This window comes from Dasypus novemcinctus, chromosome 5, assembly GCF_030445035.2.
Source record: "Dasypus novemcinctus isolate mDasNov1 chromosome 5, mDasNov1.1.hap2, whole genome shotgun sequence".
NCBI lineage: Eukaryota > Metazoa > Chordata > Mammalia > Cingulata > Dasypodidae > Dasypus > Dasypus novemcinctus.
Genome location: NC_080677.1, coordinates 140,018,198 through 140,037,497, shown reverse-complemented (window position 1 = coordinate 140,037,497; position 19,300 = coordinate 140,018,198). Strand labels below are relative to the sequence as shown.

Below are 19,300 nucleotides of genomic sequence, written 5' to 3'. Positions count from 1 at the left end.
CGCGGGGAACGCGGAGTCGAAGCGCCCAGATCGCGATAAAGGCGCAAGCGGCCCCCGCCACGCTCCCCTTGGTGACCCGGGGCCCTTTGACCGCAGGTTCCAGAAGTCTGGGAGGAGCGGTCTGGGGTGCCCTTCCTTTCCCCTGCGCGGGACCGCGAACGCTTGGACGGGCCTCTCGTGGCTCAGCGTGGTGATCCCGCCCGACACTCAGGCACCCCCAGCACCTCGAATTTCCAGGCCCTGCGGTCCTGGAGGTGACTTATCTCCCCTGCGCCCCCGGGGTTTCTGCGACCCTGTCGGGCCAGGGAGGTGACAGGCACTCCCCTCCCCCGCCACACACACACGCAGGCACCCACACAGACGCAGGCCGTTGCTATGGAGAGCCTGGTTACTAGTGAGGCTGAGCGGAAGGCAGGTCTCTCTCCTTCCAAGCCTTCCTTTCCTCCATTGCCTTCCTCTCCCTGGCCTCCTCCCTCACCGCTCGCGGCTCCCCGAGCCCTCTGCCCGCCTCCTCCGCCCTCCCTTGCACTGCTTCTCTTTCCTCCCCTTTCCCTCTCCCCACAGAAGCAGCCTCCGTGCCCAGCGCGGAGGCAGGGCTCGCCCAGGAGGTTTGCGGGGGCCGTCGAGACCCCAGGAGCCAGGCTCGGCCTGCAGCCCCTAGAGGAGAGCGGCAAGCGAGGGGTGGGGTGGGGGGGGAGGGAAACGCTGCCACTTGGGTTTTGGCTAGAGGAGGTCCCGCGTGGCCGCCCGCCCGCATCCTTCAGAAGGCGGCCCTAGGCGCCTGGGCCCGGGCGTGGATCCTCGCCGAGGGGGCACCTCTTCTCTCCCACCTGCTCGCCCGCCGCCCGCGCTGCGCTCAGAGCCAGGTTTGAGCTGGGGTCCCCAGGCTCTCAGCTCTGAGCGCGCGAAAGTAAGAGGTCGAAGTTGACTTAATCCTCCCTCTCCGCCTATTGGATGTATGGGGGGGGGGGGCGGAGGGAGTGCACTAAATGAATGGATAACCCTCATTAGAAGCCACGTTTCCTTTCGTTTGGCATCCTAGGTAATTCATTTCCCCCTCTCCCTTGTCGAAACCACGCTCCTGCCACCCCCAGTGTCCTCTGGCTACAATAGCTGTTAGAGGGGGTTCCATTCCTTTGCCTTGAGGCTATGCTAGCGCACGACTCCTCGCTCCTATAGATATATAAATAAAATATAATGCACCTAAGGTCAGAGAGAACGGAGTCCTAGGACACCTTTGAGACAGAGGCAGGCACCAAGCAGGCACTCGGCTAATGTCTGTTGGTGCCTCTCCACCCCGCACCCCCCCAAAAAGGATTAGGAATCCTGGCCCCGCGACTCTCACTTCCCAGCCACGGGGGAGGTTTGGAGGCCAGGGCTGGAGTGGAAGGAAGGGGAGGAGGAAATAGTTAAAACTCAGTCTGGGGTGAGGCCTGGGGGTGAGAGTGGGGGTGCGGAGTTTGCCCGGGAGTTGCTGGGAGCGCGGGTGCGGAGGACCCGGCCGGGTGTGGAGGCGGGCGGGGGCGTCGGGGTTAGGAAGGGGCCGCCCTGTTCGGCGCGGGCCCGCCGTCTCCAGCTGTCCCGAGCGCCGGGGAACAATGGGGAGGCAGTGGAAGAGGGGGGTACTGGGAGGAGTGCGCCGGAGTTTCCAGAAAAGGAGAAACTAAAGAGCCCTCCACAGACTGTCATCTGCATCTGACAAGATCTGTCTCCCCCCACTCCTTTCTTTCTTCCCCTTGTTCCTGCAGCTGTGGGCCTTGGAGAGCGCATTGTACACACAGATGTTGGGTTTTCAGCTCTCCGGCTCTTTGCTGCTCCGCGGGGGCCGCCGCGCACCGGGGGGTTGCTCCAACCTTGGGCTGCAGCCCGGGTCCAGGGAACTGGGGAGAGACAGAATGGGAGGAAAGGGGAAAGGGCCAGAGTGGGAGTGACCGGGCGGCCGAGGAGGCCTGGGGAAAGTGAAGCACAGGACTCTTGGCGGCCCACCTCCAGAGTCTGGGGCCCAGCCCGGCCTTTTCGGCCACTTGGTCTCCCCCCTAGAGACTCCCTGCTCGGCCTCCTCCCGCCGCCTGCTTGACTCGCGCCCCCGATGGGAGCGGTGGGTCAGAGAACTTGGGGAGGCACAGGAACCTCCGCCCTGGCCCCACTTCTCTACCGGCGGTCAAGGGCGGTGGCGCAGACCAGGCAATTGACCCGGTGGGAAGAGAAGCGCCTGGCTCGCATTCACCTTAAGCACCAGGCGGTTTTGTTCTTAACAGCGTCTTCGTCCGACGTTTTGAGCAGGCAGCACTTAGTTTTGCCTGGTGGCAAAGTTCTAAGTAATTCCCGCTTCAGGAAAGCCACCTTGTACGTGGCATCTGGGACCTTAACTATTCGAAAGGCGGTTCGATAGAAAAAGTGTTTGGGGAGGGGGGCAGAGGTAATATTTACCTGTGGACCTGCCTTGGGTAATTGGTGTGCTTCAGTTTGAAGGGGAGCAATATGCCCCAAAGGCAAAAGTGGAAAAACAAACTCGAAAGAACTATTTGTCGTTTTGTTTTGTTTTCTGGCAGAATTGCGATTTACACTCCCCCCCCCCCCCCCCCCATAAACAGAGTTCATATTGGGCTATGCCAGCCTTACTCTCTTTTCTGAGGCCCCCTCTCTCCTAGAGTTCTCCTCGGAACTTCCACAGTATGAAGTAAGACTTGGATGATGAAAGAGAAAAAGACTGAAAAGAAAAGGCGCAAGCCCCGAGCTGCAGCTTTGTACAAATGACTGACAAAGCCAATGTCCATTCATAGTCTCACTCGGGAGAGGGTTTATCAAGAGCCCCGGCCCCCTTAGCCAATTGCTGTCAGCAACATGTGGGGGGAGACATCGCTATAGCAACCGGTGGATGGGCCATGTGCCGCTGCCGCTGCCAGGCCGGGTGCGCGCGGGCGGCCGGATATAAGGAGGGGCCGCGGCCGCCGCGCTGGAATCTGAGCTGCCTGCGCGGCCGCGCTGCCCTGCTCTGCGGGGACTGTCCCGGAGCCCGCCCGCGCGTTAGCAGCTCCTTTCCCGCCGGCGCCTCGCCCCTGGGGGCTGGGGGCGGAGCGCGCCGAGCCGCAGCGGTGCTGCCACGCGCTGCCGGCGCTCGCAGGCTTGGAGCCCTGGCTGCTGCCTGATGCAATGGGAGCCGCAGCCGCCGCTGCGCGTGGCACCTTTGTCTTCGCCCGCCAAGGAAGAAGTTTGTGGTCAGAAGGAGGATTTCCCCTCTCCTTTGTTGTTTTTGGCAGAGGGAACCAGCCCGGCTGTAGGCGACGGCCGCGGGGGGCCGAAGCCCCTAGGTTTTGCACACGCCCCCTCCTCCTCCCGCTCGCCCGCCCGGCGCCGGGACAGCTGCAGGTAACTAGCGCGCGCCGTCCCGGGCTCGGGGCCTGGCGGGGCAAGTCGTGTGGGCGCTGGGGAAAGGGGAGAGGAGTTGGGGTGGGGGCAGGAGAGAGAAGGAGGGACCAACCAAGAGGATCGCTAGGCGCGTAGGTGGCTGGATGGGTAGTGGGTGAGAAGGGTGGGGATGAAGGACTTGGGTAGGTGGATTTGGCATTTAAGAGACGAGTCCAGCGAATAGAGCTGACTTCAAAGCAGGGCACCAGAAAAAGCTTCGCGCTTACTGGAGAGGTCTGGATCTGGGGTCAATCCCCAGGTTGGTCTGGGATGGTCCGAGGGTTGAGTCGATGAGTAGCACATCTTCCTGAACACAGGGATTGGGGTTGAGGGTGGGGCAGTTACCCCCCCCCAAGCTCACGGGGGGGGGGGGGGGGGGGAGGGGGGGAGGGAACCGCACCAACAAGGTCTGCAAGCGTCGTTCTTGGACTTCTCCCCCGACCACTTCTCCCTTCCCGTCACGCCGCTCACTACTCGTGGGTAGTTGAGACCATCAAGATATAGGCGGGAGGGGGGCGGGGATGGGGTGGGGTGAGGACAGGCTGTGTGTGAAAAGCCAGGAAGCAGAGTGATGTGCCGCTGGGACGGAAAGGAGCCCGCGTGGGGAGGGGGAGTTTTCCTCCCAGCCCCATCTTGGGGCGCTCTTCGCTGCTCCTCACTTGGTTCAGGGAACGAGCCTTTCGTGCCATCGGGCTCTCCTAGCAGGCATCGGGTTAGAGAACACTAACCGTGCGCGCAGGTATGGGCGTGGAGAGCGCAAGGGGGCTGTCTGGGGAGAGTGGAGGATGTCTCCGAACCCCAGGCTGTCTGAGAAACGCCTTGAGCAGCCATCTGCCTTTCCCCAAACAAACGGCGGCTCTCGTGGGGGCTCTCCCGGGTGAGCTGGCGTTCTTGCCTTTGGAAAAGAAACTTCTGACGCGGAGCTGTTTGAACTAGGGGTTTTATTTCACACATTCATCAACCATCTGCGTGGTTCTAAACGTGTGCCTACTTCTTAGTGTTAGAGAAGATTGATTCAAGGCAGCCCAGCGGACCCCAAAATTTAGTGTTAAAACATCAACAGAATCAGCCTTCAGGGCCAGAGAAAGTCTCCCGCCCTTTTTCTTGCTCAGACCAGATACGAATTCGCCTCCGTCCCTCCGCTGAGAGGCGCTAATCCTCTGGACTACACCTACCGGGCTCCGTACTGGACAAGGAGGGGAGGGTCGCTTTAACAGTCGCCAGTGCCCACCATACCCTACTACCCCCTCAAAACACACACACAAACACACACGGCATCCCCCTAAACCCAGAGGGCCCCTCGGACAGCAGTGCTGAGGAACCCGCGCGCGGAAACATCCCCGCGGCCCGGATGCTGAAGTTTGGGGTGCAGCCGCCAGTTCTCCCGCCTGACTAGTTCTGCTGTCACAGCTGTCATCGCCTGCCCTGCAGCCAGTCCTTTTCCTCCTCGGTGGTGTCTTCCGGCTGTGGGATTTAGTAGCGGATCTATTAATACCTCTGGAGGCAGCCTTCCACCCTCGGGTTCTGGGCGCAGACACCTGGCAGGCGACTTTGCGCGCAGCTCCGCAGCGCCCGGCGCTCCCAGCCCCGACGCCCAGCGAACCACAGGGCGACCGGCTGCGCGCAGGCCCCAGCGGCGCAATCCCCGCCTCCTGACGCTACAGGGTTCCTCGTCGTTAGCCCCTGTCTAGGCAAGCTTACCCTCCGGGAGGCGAGGGTTCAGTGTATCCCAACAGGCTTTCACTGATTGGGTCTGGCCAAGCGGGCTCCGTCCCAACTCCTCTGATCCACGGAACTTAGGATAGGAGAGAAAGTGTGAGGGAGGTGAATGAGGGGAGGGTGATCTTTTCTTATTTAGCACGGGACAAAATGTCCGCCCCCACCCCCACCCCACCCCCAGCCATTTGGCCCTTGAGAATGGGGGTGGGGTAGTGCGGGCAGGGGAGATAGACGTGGGCCCGGGCCTTGTTGAACTCCCCGGATTCTTGGTTTGATGCGGTCGTTGTTGGGGATATTAATCCCTCCTGCGCTGCCCGAGTGGCCCGGCGCGCTTTGTGGCGCGGGGGAAGGCTGGGGCGGCGGCATTGTGCGGATGCGGTGAATGGGAGGCCGCAGGCCGCGCCTTGACCTTTCTCAGTGGTGTGAATGCTGCGGTCCGAGGAACCCATCTCCGCTTTGTGTCCTGCGCTGTGGTCTAATCTTTCCGACCTCGGGATGGATCTTATAAATAAATAAGGGGGGGGGGGGGGAGAGGTAAGGGGAGAGGGAGGAAGAGAAGGTGAGAAAGCCCTAGGCTGGTGGAGTTCCACCTTTCCCTGAGTGGGAGAAAGGAGACTGAAAATGGAATCTCTGCTTGCCTGGACGTATGCGCAAAGTGGTGCCACCATGGTGTCTAACAAGAGACGCTAAGGCAAATCTTTAGGATGGGCTTTTGGTCTTCCCTAAGGAAGATAAAGTAAAAATCCTCAACCCTGAAGAGGATTTGGTTCTGGTGGAGAAAAACTCATTCTTCAAGACCAAGGCGTTCTTTTACTAAACACCTGATTGTGAAGATGTGTGTGTGTGTTATACGAGACCGCAGGAACGAAATATGTATGCCAAACTAGGGGTCAGGAGCGGGGTGCATTAAGTTTATTGACTGAGTGTGAGTTTTAATGTAGTAAAAAATGCCTTCAGTAAATCTGATATATGGTTATGAGCATGTTTTCTCTTGGTGGGCCGATCCATTTCAGCCCGTTCTAAACGGATTGTCTGTTTTCCCTCTATATACCCAAGGCTATTTGCTGTTTATCAAACCCTGCTAAAAATTAGTTCGCACGAGGTTGCTGGGGGGGGGGGGGGGGGGAGTGTCCCTCCAAGCGTCCATTTCCTAAATCTTTCTTGATATTTTAAACAGTGTATTTCCCAAAAACTGATATTTTAGGAATGTTTAAAGATGGCAAGTAAGCTATTTATTGTGTTTTGTATATTTACCTTTATAGCTATGCCTAAAAAAACACTCAATAGCCTAACTCAAAACAGCATATCTCCAGCTACTTTCATTAAAACTTATATTTAAGAATTATCTCTTGACGATTCATTTATTTTGCCCATATAGGCTTCTTCTTTTTCTTCTTTTTTTTTTTTTTGGCTACTTGAATGGCAGATTTGCAAGTACAATTTCATCTGCACAGAGGAACAATAGCTTTCAGTTGCACAAAGGATTTCTCCCACCCTGAATTCAGACCACAATGCCTCTTGCTCTGATAATAGCTTCTGAAAAGATTTTGTAATGCAAAGAATTAATACATGATTATTTCCGCCTGATTTCTCTCATTTATTAGAATTCTGTGGTGAATTCCAAATTAAAAATAGTCCAGTTAACAGCTTTAAAAAATACTTTGAAAATATTTTAAGGACCCCTCCCCCCCCTTACTTTTAAGTTTAGTCACTTATTGTTGCCAGAAAACTCTTCAAATTTTTTATCAGCTTTAAGTGATAGCTACTATATTTTAGAAAATATATTTTGGTAAATTTAGAATGAAATTTCCAAATAATTCTGAAGTGATACACCTAGCAAACCAAAGACAGGTTTCTTATAGCAATTTGTTAATAGTCTCTAAAAGTTATTCCACAGGTTAAAAAAAAAAAAAAGGTCTTTACAGTAATAGTAGAGTAAAAGTACAGAAAAACACAGGATGAGGCTAGATTTACAAACCAAATTCCTTAAAAATAAAGCAAATGAAAACACTGATAAGATTAGAAGTTTAATGTTGATGAAATTAATGAAAGCCTGTGTCCATAAATTTTTTTGGTACAAGCATACTTTAAAATTGCAAGTCACTGACTTAAATAATGATTTGCTCTTGTCCTTTAGTTACAATTCACAGCCTTGGAAAAGTACTAAATTTTGCATCTGTCAACATGTATTCATTGTCATAATGTATTTGTGTGACTGCCTCTGTTCTCATAATTGGGTTTGGGTATGGGATGTTCTTTTATTCTTTTCTTTTAAGCTTACAGAAAGTTTGAAGACATTTTACCATAAATGGCTCAGAAGATGATGTAAAGGAGGCCCCATATACCTTCACTTATAAGCACAGATCGAAATAATCTACATAGGTTAAAACAGTATCTGTAGATTCTGGATTCTAAGAGCAATTCCACAAACTGACTTCTATGACCATGCATTTCTTTCTAATCCCAACCTTTGCAATACTTTATATTCTTAATTAGAGGTTTTGGGAGTAGAGGTTGTTGAGTGGAGGAAATATGCAATGTTGTACTTCAGCTTTAACGATGCATCTAAGTTGATATCATAGTTGACTTAATTATCCCTGATTATTATTATTTTTAAAATCATACTATTTCTGCATCCAAGGAACTCAGTATTAAATGTTTGTATGTATTTGTAGCCTACATCCTGGAATACACGGATATGCGCATGCTCCTTGTGGGACCATACTTTTGAGACTTGAGTCTTCCGCAACTAACTCCTTTCTTGTTCCCCTGTGTTCCCAAACTTTCGGTAAACCGAAAGAAGTGTTCTGCTTTTAAAAGCTGTCTTGACTGTAAATGTCCAAGTCATAAATACTTAAACATTATTTTCTTTGAATTTCAAGTCAAGACTCACAAAATCCTCTAATTAGCCCAAAAACAAGATTTCCGAAAAGAGCCTGTTGTTCAGACCCAGAGTACTGGGAGGCCAGTACTGAAGAGACATCAAGAGAAGGACAGGACACCCATCAAGTTACATCTGGGACAGAACCACTGGATCAAATTCACTTTTAAACTGATATTGGAGGCATTTCTTTCTCTTAAAGTTTGTGTTTAGTGAGATTTTAAGTTTTTTTTTTAACTCTACAAAAAGAAGGGAAAAATAACTGTAACATTATTTAAACTGAATCACTATGCCAAAGAGTGAGGTCGCTTTTCCCTTTAAGAAAAAAAAAGGGGGGGGGGGGTTTGTTTCTATACATTTTCGTCTTTTTCTGGGATTCTTGAGACCTGACTTGCAGCCAACAGTTTTTCTCCAGAACTGGCGTGTACTGGACAAAGTGTGTAGTTTCTTCTTCCTACTCCTTCCGGCCGCCTACTGAAATCGCTTGCGTGTCCCCTCAGTGCAGCGCTAGGTAAGACGTTTGGATCCGGCAGCTCCGGGTGTGCGCGGGGTGGGTGACCCCTGGGAAAAGGAACTTTTCAAGTTTCATCTGAGGTGCTGCCGTCCCAGCGCTGGGGGCCGGGGTCAGGATTTCACAGCGAAACTAAGATCCCGCGACCTCATTGTCAGACTCGGTGGCACCTCGGCAGGTCTCTCCACCAACCAATGCCTTGCCTTCCCCTTGCGTTCAGATCCCCTCCTCTCCTTCGACTAGACCACGCACCGACCCGCAGGTGCCCTCCACAGTCGGGTTCCGGCTTTGGCAATCATCACAAACGGCCTAGTCTGTCTCGGAGGCCCCGCCACGATCCGCTTGCCAGTGGTTCCCAGCTTCACCTACCCGGTCTTCGGTTGGAGGAAGGGTCTCATTGCGGAAAGGCCCGGGGGCAGTGAAACTGGGGGCGGCACCTCGGATCCCGGCCTAGGGACCACAGACCGCCCTTTCTCCAGCGGGGGAGCGGAGGCCGGGTGGGGATAGGCACAGGCACCGCAGCTGGGAGTTGGGAGACGCTGGAGAAAATGGAACTCAAAGGGTGTTGGAGTCTCCTCCTCCTCTTCCTTCCTCGCTTTCTTTCCTTTCTCTTCCTGGAGCGCTTGGGACCCAGCGGGGGTTAGGGTAGCTGAGAGGAGGAGGGAGTGGGGGCGCCCAAGGAGAAGCGACCCGGAGCTCTTTCGGCAATCACTATCCTTGACATTTTTATTTGACCTTTTAACAAATCCCAAGCGCTCTGTGTGAGGGAGCAGCGGCGAGAGGACCTGCCGCCTTGCAGCGCTGGCAAGGCCTGGGCTTAGCTCTCTGCGCCTGCGGATTGCGATTCCGCTAACTGCAAGAATCGAGTCGGGCCTCAGCTAGCTTTTCTTCTGGGTGTTGCAGGCGTCGCTCGCGAGCTGCCCTTCCTCCCTTGAACTAGGCTTCTGCGAAGTTCCCAGGGTGAATCGCCCCCACTTCCATTGCCCCTCCTCTTGGTGCTTAACATGGGGTCGGTCCCCAGCCCAGGTGCACAGAGCCTCTGGGAAGAGTAGACCTTAGCCCAGTAGTGGGGTGCGATTAAAATGTCCAAGTTAAAGTATAAACACAATCCGAATGCTTTTGAAGTGCGACTCTCTGCTAGGTTTCAATTATCTTTCACCTACAAGAAATTAAAACTGCGAGTGTGTGCGCGCGCGCGTGCTGCGCTCTATAAGCACGTAAGACCTGATTAGATACATTGTGTAGTAATATAACACACCTTTATTACCCGGCCCGGCCCGGCATACCGGCAACTCAAAGGTTAGTTTGGGGTTCTTTGGAAGTGGATGTGTGTGTGGGAGGTATTTTGTTCGTAAGCGTGTGTGTGGTCGTTTGTCAGGGACTGCTCTACATAATGCGCGCGTTATGGGAACAGTCACGAAACCAGTTTGGTTGTAGAGCGTACGCGTGCACTTTACCTCTACGTGCATGAGCGGTTCGTGAAATCCTTGTTTACAAGCGCATAGATCTGTGCGCTCAGTATCTTCCCGTGTGCCTCTGTGTGTGTGTGTGTGTGTGTGTGTGTGTAATTCCCCCATACAAATAATCGGCTATCGCTTAGGGCGTGCGTGGAACGGCTCCGTCGCTGTGTAGCCCTGTGTGAGCTTGTGCGACTCGAAGGCTATAGTTATTGCTGTGTTTCGCCCGGTGACTCTGAATAGCAGAGCATCCGAATCCGCCGCTTAGCGCGGGTTTTCCTTTGTTGCGATCCTCCCGTCTGCCTGCTACCGCAGAGGCGATGGGTCCCGCTAGAAGCTCGGACAAAGTGCGGTGTCCGAGATGCTGCTGGAACCGCGCCCCGCGGTTCTCACCCCAGAGTGTCTCCGCGGGCGGACGGCGCGGAGCCGGGAGCCCTCGCCGGGGTGGGAAGGGCACGGCATCGCGAGCCCTAGAGCGGCAGCACGGACCTGCGCGGGCAGGACGAAGAACCCATCATTTTTCAAAAGGCCCTTCCATTTAGATGTAGATTTTGACCTCTCACCCAAAACTGGAGGGAAAGGCGGCCCTTTCAGCGAAATGCTAATCCCAGACCGTGGCTAGGCGAATCTCGATCTCCGGTCCCCCAGCCCCGAGGCAGCGGAGTCTACGCTCGCCTCGTACTCCGCTGGGGCGTGATGGGGTTGTTTGTGGGGGCAATCTACCCGGGACTGGGGGTCTCGCGACCCACGGGTTTCTGCAGCTCTTCTTTCTTACCCTCTCCCCGCCGAAGCTCCCGCACTCGAAATCTGCTCTCCCCTCCGGGTTTACCGGGCGGCGGGGTGGGGGCGGCCCGCGAGCCGGCCGGGAGGAGGAGCTGGAGGCGGCGCGCAGGGCCCCGGCGGGTGCCTCTTTAAATGTGCCGCCGGACAGACTCGAACAATCAAACGCCGCTCGCAGGAGAGGAGGAGGAGGACCCGGGGGGCGCCCCTCGACCGCCGCCGCCAGCCCCCAGGCCCGGGCGGCCCACGCCGGGTACCCGCAGCAGCCCGGCTCCAGGCTTCAGGCGGTGTGCTCGGCTGGGAGGTCGCGTCTCCCCTCCCCGCACCGCCCTGCTGCTGCGGCGTCGTGGTTGGATACCTTCTATTTATTTATTTGGTTTTGGCTTCACCCCGCGCACGCGGGGCGGGGGAGAGGGGATGCGCTGGGGCGGAGAGCTGAAGGGACGGCAGGGGTGTGGAGCTTCGGCTGCTGGGGGGGGCGGGGGGCTGGCCGCTCCTCGGGAGTGACTTATTTCTGGAAGCTGGTGTGTGTGCTCGGGAGGAGGGGGCGAGGAGGAGGGGTCTCGGGAGAAGGGGGGGGTGGTTCTCCGACGCCGAGCTCTCCACTGCCGAGAGCGAAAGTGCCGCGCGCCCGGGACCCAGCGGCAGCCGGAGGATTTACGGCCGCGCGAGCTCCGGGAGCCCGAGCAGTACGTCCCCGGCTCCCTCGTTCCCCTGCCTCCCGCCCTCCCGGTCCTTCCGCGGCTCTCCCCTCGGTCGCTCTCTCCTTCTGCTTCCCTCTCAACCCGGTTCTCCTCCTCCCCTCGCTGCTTTTTCCCCCTCCCTTCCCTTCCCTCGATCCGCCTCCCGCCGTTTCCAAACCCAACCTTCCTTCTTCGAGCCGCGCTTCCAGGCAAGAAAATCGGGGCGTCTTTTCTCATTTAACCCGCGTTTCCATTAACTCAGTCCCAGCACTAGCTAATCCGCTGTACTGAAGGCAAAAGGAGGCTAATTAATGACCAGCTTTTCCAGTCAAGACCAGCGATAATTGCTTTGGTGGCCTTTATGATTACAAGATAAAAATGGACCCGGCCTGACATAAGAGGCACTGTGTACACTGCGAGACAGGAGGAAATTAAGAGTTGGGTAGCTGAATACGGAGCAGAAAATTACTAATAGAAGAGAGATAATGAATAGGCCGGTCAGGCATTCATGGGGAAAAATCCATTTTGTTACCACGCGAAATTAGGTGGTGGAAAGGAGTTTGCTAATTGTTCTCATCTTGTAGCAACCGGGACTGAGGCAGGGGCGTGCTTTTCAATTCATTTCCCTAGTAATTGTGAAAGGGGTGTGCTGGCCAAGTGAGTCTAGCTGCAATTTGCGGGACCGCTCTTTTCATTTTCCTGTTGCGTTTTTAATTGTTGCTAATATGCCTTATAATGAAGCTAATGAGGGGAAATCGTGGTACAACTTTTAGCACACGGAGACAAGTGAAATGCACAAAAAAGGGTTTTCTCATATTTTTACCTAACGACTCCCTCCCCATCACCACGAAACAGTAGGAGTCTGGAACCTTTACTTTTTACCCTGCTGAAAGCTAAACTTCCTGAGTGTCTTGCCGATCCTTTCAAGGAGGGAAAGTGCTGGAATATATGCCTGGGAGATGCTCACCGTAGAGAGCGACTTAAATTAGTTGGGATTGCATGAGTGAATATAACTTCGAAGGCAGGCAGAGAGATCTCCAAGACGTCCAATCACCTGAAATATTAAGAATAGTAATATGAAAATTAACCAAACCAGTCCCCTCTTCTGTTGTGTGCTGAAGAAATTATTTGACTTCTGTTGCTACTTTTAACCACAACAGAGTCTAGGTATTCCTTGATTTCTTTCCTCCAACTCCTTCTTCTACCCTCATCCTCTCTGCTCCCTCCAACATTTGTTGTGCATGATCTGGATAAATTGCTGAGTTTCCCTCTGTCCTGTTTAAAAGAAGGGATAAACAATTTATTTTACTTAAGGCAGCAAATTGGCTGCCAAATACTTTACATTGTTTAGTTTGAAAAATGGCTGCCATTAAGGGAGAAAAGTTCTGCTTTTAACTTTCCTCTTGAAAATGTTGCAGTCTATAACCTGCTATTTTGAAATCACTTCTTCTAGTGGGAGGAGGAGCCCTGTTCTGTATCTCCCTCCTGTTGTGGTGGTAATGCCAACACAGCGTTGTGTTGTGTTGACTTTCACATTTTCAAGTTGCATTTTAAAAGGATGTGTCTCTTGGGTTTTTAAGAGGTCCTGATTTGTTAACTACATAACATGCTGCCTCTTTCCTTTTCTGCAGAAAAGCAAAATACAGCTTCTGCCTCATCAGGTAGAGCAAGAAGACTCCACCAAGTTCATTGTTCTCACCCTGATCTCCATTGCGTGCATAATTGGGGTCCTCCTGGCTTCAGGGATCATCTACTGCCTACGCCACAGCTCTCACTACAAGCTGAAGGAGAAGCTTTCTGGACTAGGGGGTGACCCAGGCTCAGATGCCACCGCTGCCTATCAGGTAAAAAGACTTTTAAAAATTTTTGTTTTTTCTATATTCAGCTTATCAAGTCAACAGATCTCTGAACCCTCCCCCATTCCCAGCAGTGGTTCATTCGTTCATAGTTCAGGTTCTTTTATGATGACAGTTTGAAACTTCTCATTAGCATTCATGTAAATATATTGCAACCGCAGATTTATGACTCTATAATAATCTTATGCTGTTCTTGGATTGTATCATGTTAGCTGTGAAAGCAAGTCGCTAATTAGAAATGTGGAAAAAGCACAGTGCATGAATTATGTATTATCTGTTATCTTTCTTAGTTTGGCCACTATTAATGAAAAATGCCAGAGTTGCAAGACAAATTGGTTGTGTAGATGTTTGAAGATGTCTCTTAAATCATCGACTTCCTCAGGGTCTTATATGAAAAGATCTTTTGACCTGATCTCTTGCCACCCTCTGCTATTATTTGGATAAAGTGAAATATAATGCTGATAAATGGGAGGTAAACCGAGGATGTCTCCATGAGAACAATGGTGGCAGCTGTATGTGTTGGTAATACAGAAATATTACAGACAAATCTGGAAAATAAATTCTAAACCACTGAGAATGTGAGGAAGGCAAGTTCAGACCAAATTAGGGAAAATTTCAGGGAATTTTTAGAAGTCTATAGCATATATGTTGCATTTAATAAAGTCCTAAAATGAAAATATGCCTTGTGTTTTAACAGCAAGGGAAGCTCAGAATGTGTCCAAACCAGGGCATTTGATTTCCTCTAATACAAAATATCATTTAATTCCAAGTGTAATTCCCCATTTGGGAAAGTAAAATAATTTATTTAATTGACATTTTTGAAGTTTATTAACTATATATTTGTGCAAGTTTCCTACTGTTGTATTAGTTTCTTTGTTTTCTCTGGACATATGATTATGATGCCTTATAAATAATATGTCATATTTTACAATCATATATAAATTAAATATTATTCTATCATCAGAGTTACGTTGTGGTGGGAAGGGTGGGGGCATTCAAGCCCTTTCCAGAAAGTATCCCCAAATTGCCCAGCAGTGAACCCTTTATGAGCTCATCTGAGCTAGCTTTCTTTCTTTTGCCCTATGGTCTACTCTGCTCCTGTCTGAAATAAGGGAGCTATGGGATGAATTTATAAAAATCTCTGTGCTTAAAAGAGACCAGGGCATAACATCTCCTCCCATCACAAAATTCTTAGCATTGTCATTTTTTTAAGAAAACCTCTAGTTTTCGGGGTGGGGCACATAACAAGCCTGGTCAGTAAAATCTTTTCCTTAGAGAGAAATGGCAACTTCAGATGTGTTGAAGATGACATTTCAGTAGCTTTGCCTCAAAGCAAAAGAAAATCAGTTTTGAAGAAGCAGCCCGGGGGGAAAAAGTCATATAAACTAGTAAGAATTTATCCAGAAATTCTATTGAGAAAGACCATCAATAGAGGAAACCAGGTCTTCAAGGCCAAGACTGTCAGTGCATAAATAAATTATCACACCAATTCCGGTCCATGTGTGAGAGATGGAAGATCCTACTGGTGTAGATTTTTAGAAAGCATGCCATCCTTTGATATACTTTGAAATTCAAATATAAAATATTGATAGAATGGAAAGGTTGGACTTGCATGTGGAAATAACTAATTTTTACAGAAACACAGGTTGAAAATGCATACTTAGAACTGAGTTTGTGATAATTAACAGAAAAAAAATCTTCCCAGTGACAGCTCTAATTAATAGTATCTGTAATTAAAATCGTGCCCTTCCAGCAGGAAAATTGTTTGAATTTCTTGGAGTGACCTTTTTGCTGTTCCTCCTGGGGGCATGGTGGTTAAGTTGATATTGATTTTATAATGAGCTCTGGTTTGTTTAATAAGAATCTGTAATCCAGACAATAAATGAAATGTGTGCTTTTCTTCAATCCAGATTAATAAAAAGAAGAAAAAAGGGGGAGGACACTTTTCCTTTAAAAATATGGTCTAGAAAAATATGAAAATGGGATTATTTTAAAGTTTTCTGTTTGGCTTAGTTTCGAAATCACTACAAAATACCCTTTAGGGAACTACTTTGATTAAATGTGGGGTTTGCCCCCATCAAAATAGATTGTTTACTGGTGAGAAAATATTAGTGTTAAGCTCTTTTTGTATTGTTTGAATTTTTTCTTTTTTAGTAGAGCAAAACTCAGCAAATGGGGAGGAGGAGAACATAAATTTTAGCTTTAAATTTAGTTGAGTGGTATATTAAGGACTCCTAAAATTATGGTTACAAATAAAGGCAATTTACATTTGGAAATGAGACATATATTAATTCATACATATAGCCATATCTCATTTGGGTTTTCCACGAAACCCCCTTTGGAATTTAAACATTTGTCTGAAAAGTTTTAAAGCTATATTAAAAGATAAAAGAATAATTTTCAGGAAAAGTTTCCTGTTTGATTCAGTTTAGTTATTTTCAAATTGTTGGACTTCTGTAGTTAGCTAGTGCTATAATAAAATTGAGGTTGTGGACAGACTTCTTCATAATACCCATCTCTGGTATACCAAAAATATCAAGCAATTTGATATGCTTTACTTCAGGGGACTTGATGGAAACATTCAATTCATTTTTTTTTTTTTTTAATTTCTGAGAGAGATTTAGTATGCTAGGTTAGAAGTAAGTGATCCAGAAATGAAAGAATGGTAGGTGGCAAGATAATAAGTTTCATTAATATCAGAATCATGATGCTTCCTTTTAAACAGAAGAAATAAGTGTTCTTATGCAGTGAAACAAAAGGAAAACCAGAATTTGGATAGGATGTGGAAAGGGTTGAAGCTCCTCAAGTAATCAAAAAGGAGAATGAACTTGTTCCCAATAAAACAGCACAAGCATCGGTATTGTTCCAAGTTACTTCTAGGAGGTCCTAGGAGGCAACTCATTCTGTCAATCTTTTATAAAGTATTTGTCTAGATCACCCCTTTATAATGCACATCTTATAATGTACTTTCATGGAAAAGTCTGTGTAATACCTATGCAAGCCTGTGATTTTATCATATGAGGCTTCAAGTTATTGTGATTCATGAAATGTTCCTGAATAATCTGTAAGTTCCCTTAAAATTATTTCAAAGCAGTAAGTAGTTTGAATTATTAGATTCTAATGCAAACACCTTTAAATGTTTTTTTAAAAATTTTCTTCCTTACAGTAGAACTATTTTATAGAAAGTGGCAACATTTTAAAGCATTCTTAGTTACAGTTGTATGTGTGTGTATGTGTGTGTGTGATTTTTTTGTTGTTGTTTGCTTTACCTATTGAAAAATTAAATCCTTTTGACAGACATACTTTTGACAGTTGGCTAGATAGCAGTCCTACAAGATAATTTATCAAAGTTTAATTTGCTCAAATTTGAAAGAACTGGGTGTATTAACTTTTAGAATAACTGAAATATATTTATAAAGTTTATTTTTAAATGGAATAATGGAACCAAACTTTACCCCATCATTTTTAGTAAATGTTTTTTCTTCTAAATATATAAAACATGGATTAAATTTGTACTTCAGTATCGTTGTACACAGTATCATTGTGTTTACTTTTTAACTTTTCTTTCCAAATCGACATAGCATTTCATGTGCATATGGATGTATATCTCTCTATATATGTTTGTGTGTGTATAGTCACACTTATTTGAAATATATAATACATATATATGAAATTTATATATGTAAATACACACACACTAAGGATAATATAAAGACATGAAATAATTGTGGTATTTGGCATACCAGTACACTTCTTGATGCTTTTTTTTTTTTTTTTTTTTCATGTAGGTGTCCTAATTCTATGGGTGGTGATTGGGTAAAAAAAAGCTCTGCCAAAAATACGTTGTTAGATTATGTGAAGATATTCTCTTTCTTTTTCTCTGAGTCTTTTTTTCAATGTTGCATCCATTACTTTGATGCTTTGATCATCTTTGAACAGCAAGTTTAGTATTCTGTCAGCCCACTCTTCCTTCTATGACACGAGGGCAGAGACTCCTGTGGAATTTTCAGCAAGTTCTCTTTTGATGGTTGATTTCACAATACCTAGCAGGTTTCCTTGTATACTTTGAGGCCTTTGGAACCAAACCCAGAGAAAAGCATGCATTCAGGCTATATATGGGGACTGCCTATAAACAGAGCCATTAAGTGCACATCTTGGTTGTCACTGTTCCCATTAGCAAGTGATTATTAATGTAATGACAGTGTGCGTGGTGATTGCTGCTATTTGGGGATGTTCCATTGACTTTGGTTGATGTATTTGGGAGTCCAAATGCACCCTGACTTCTAACCTCTGGTTGAAGGGAAGCCAGGTTCTACAAAGAGAGGACATGTCACAAGTTGGCTTATTATCTTGGGCTTTGAATTGAGAGAATCTTCTTTTTCTAGATGAGTTTAATCTTCTGTAATTGGTATAATCACTAGCAAAGGAAATGGTGAAAGGGTAGGATGTTCCCAATTAAGTTGGAAAAAGGAATGAAATTTTCTGAGGTTTACGTGACCCCACAACAAGTTTCTTAAAAAGCCTTTTTCTGTTTCATTTAGTTATATATCTTAAAATGGCTTTTCTTTGCTTTATATTTAAAATTTTAGGTCAAAATAATTTGTTTTGCAAATCATCAATAAGCAAAATCCATGTTTCAAAAATGGAATGGCACTATAAAATATTTTTAAAGAACATTGCTTTTTATAGTATTCTAATAAAGCCTGAGAATTGGAATTTTTCTGCTTTTACCTTTGCAAGAGTAACTGATAGTCCAAATATCTGTAGGTAGAATTTTCTTGCAGGTGTATATGTTTTGTCTCCTCAAACGGAGGCCAAACTTCTTGAGGATGGAGACTTCCTATAGTCTTCTTGTGCTTCATTATGCCCAGAAACATGCCTGGGCTTACTTTTAAATGAACTAAATGCTTAATTATTGCCTAATGGGTGCCAAATTCCATGCTTCTTGTGGCGAAATATGAAAATCTAAAAAAAGAAAAAACCTTACAAACTTTTGCTATGTTGAGGGAAAATGAATATATACTGTCCCTCATATTCTAAGAACCTGTTTTTGTTTGCATGTGTGTTCATTTTTAAATCATCACTATTGAAAGAAAAATTTTGCAGGCTCAATCAAATCTTCTAAATATCTTTTCACTTATGAGTCTGAATGTTTTTCTGGAAGATGTCCATTTATGGTACATTTTTCTTGTAAACCTTAGATTTCCAAATAGGCGGTTTCCAAAAGCAGTGACTCCATGATCACTTTGCAGTTTTGCCCATGAAAAATGCTTCATTAAATATAACTCCCGTGATTTGGAAATAGATCTTCTAGAGAACACTGAAATCTGGAAATATTGCCAAATAAATATCTAAACATAAAAATAAAACATGTTGCTTGTCCTAATATATCAGCCACTTTCCTTCATCAGACAATAATAATTAGTTCAGACTTACTTAAAAATAACAGGCCTCTCAGTGAGATATTTGGAAAATAAAAGGTTGGAATGTCTAATACATAAAAATGTTATTACTGATTTCTATCACTTCTTTTTGTTACTATGATGTGTACTATGTGGTTGTTTTTTTGTTTTTGTGGGTTTTTTTTTTACTTTTGTAGTTGATTAGCAGTTCTGTAGTTTATTAGAAGTTCGTCAGTGTTTCTTAAGGAAGTTACTTTATGTTATACATGAGGAAGGAGAAGTAGGAAGGAGAGGGAGGGAACATTTACTTAGCCTCTGTGTGCTTGGTGACTTTTCCCATTATCTCATTTAGTTCTGTTAAGAACCATGGTAAGACAGTATCTCTGAGGTTCAGAGAGGAAAGTATGTGTAGTCACACAGCTAATAAGTAAAGAAGTTTAGATGCTATCTGTGGAAAGTGTACAACCTTAATTTCCCTTAATACGGGTAATATATAGTATGCCCTACCCATTTCACTATCAAAATAAGAGAATTCTTCCTTCTTGGCAAAAGCTGGAGGAGCTCTTCAGAAAACACACTTTACACACAAAAAGGTTCTTTAAG

The 19,300-nt window shown here is 47.5% G+C and overlaps 1 protein-coding gene across 4 annotated transcripts in view; it reads left to right on the top strand.

The window, feature by feature from the left end:
- PTPRN2 (protein tyrosine phosphatase receptor type N2) overlaps positions 1-19,300 on the top strand; it is a 1,274,829-nt gene that overhangs the window by 1,114,799 nt on the left and 140,730 nt on the right. For all 4 annotated transcript variants that reach the window (XM_058297618.2, XM_058297617.2, XM_071215383.1 and 1 more), the window contains one exon: positions 13,071-13,283. In XM_058297618.2, coding sequence (XP_058153601.1) covers positions 13,071-13,283 — 213 coding nt within the window. The remainder of the gene's footprint in view (positions 1-13,070; positions 13,284-19,300) is intronic.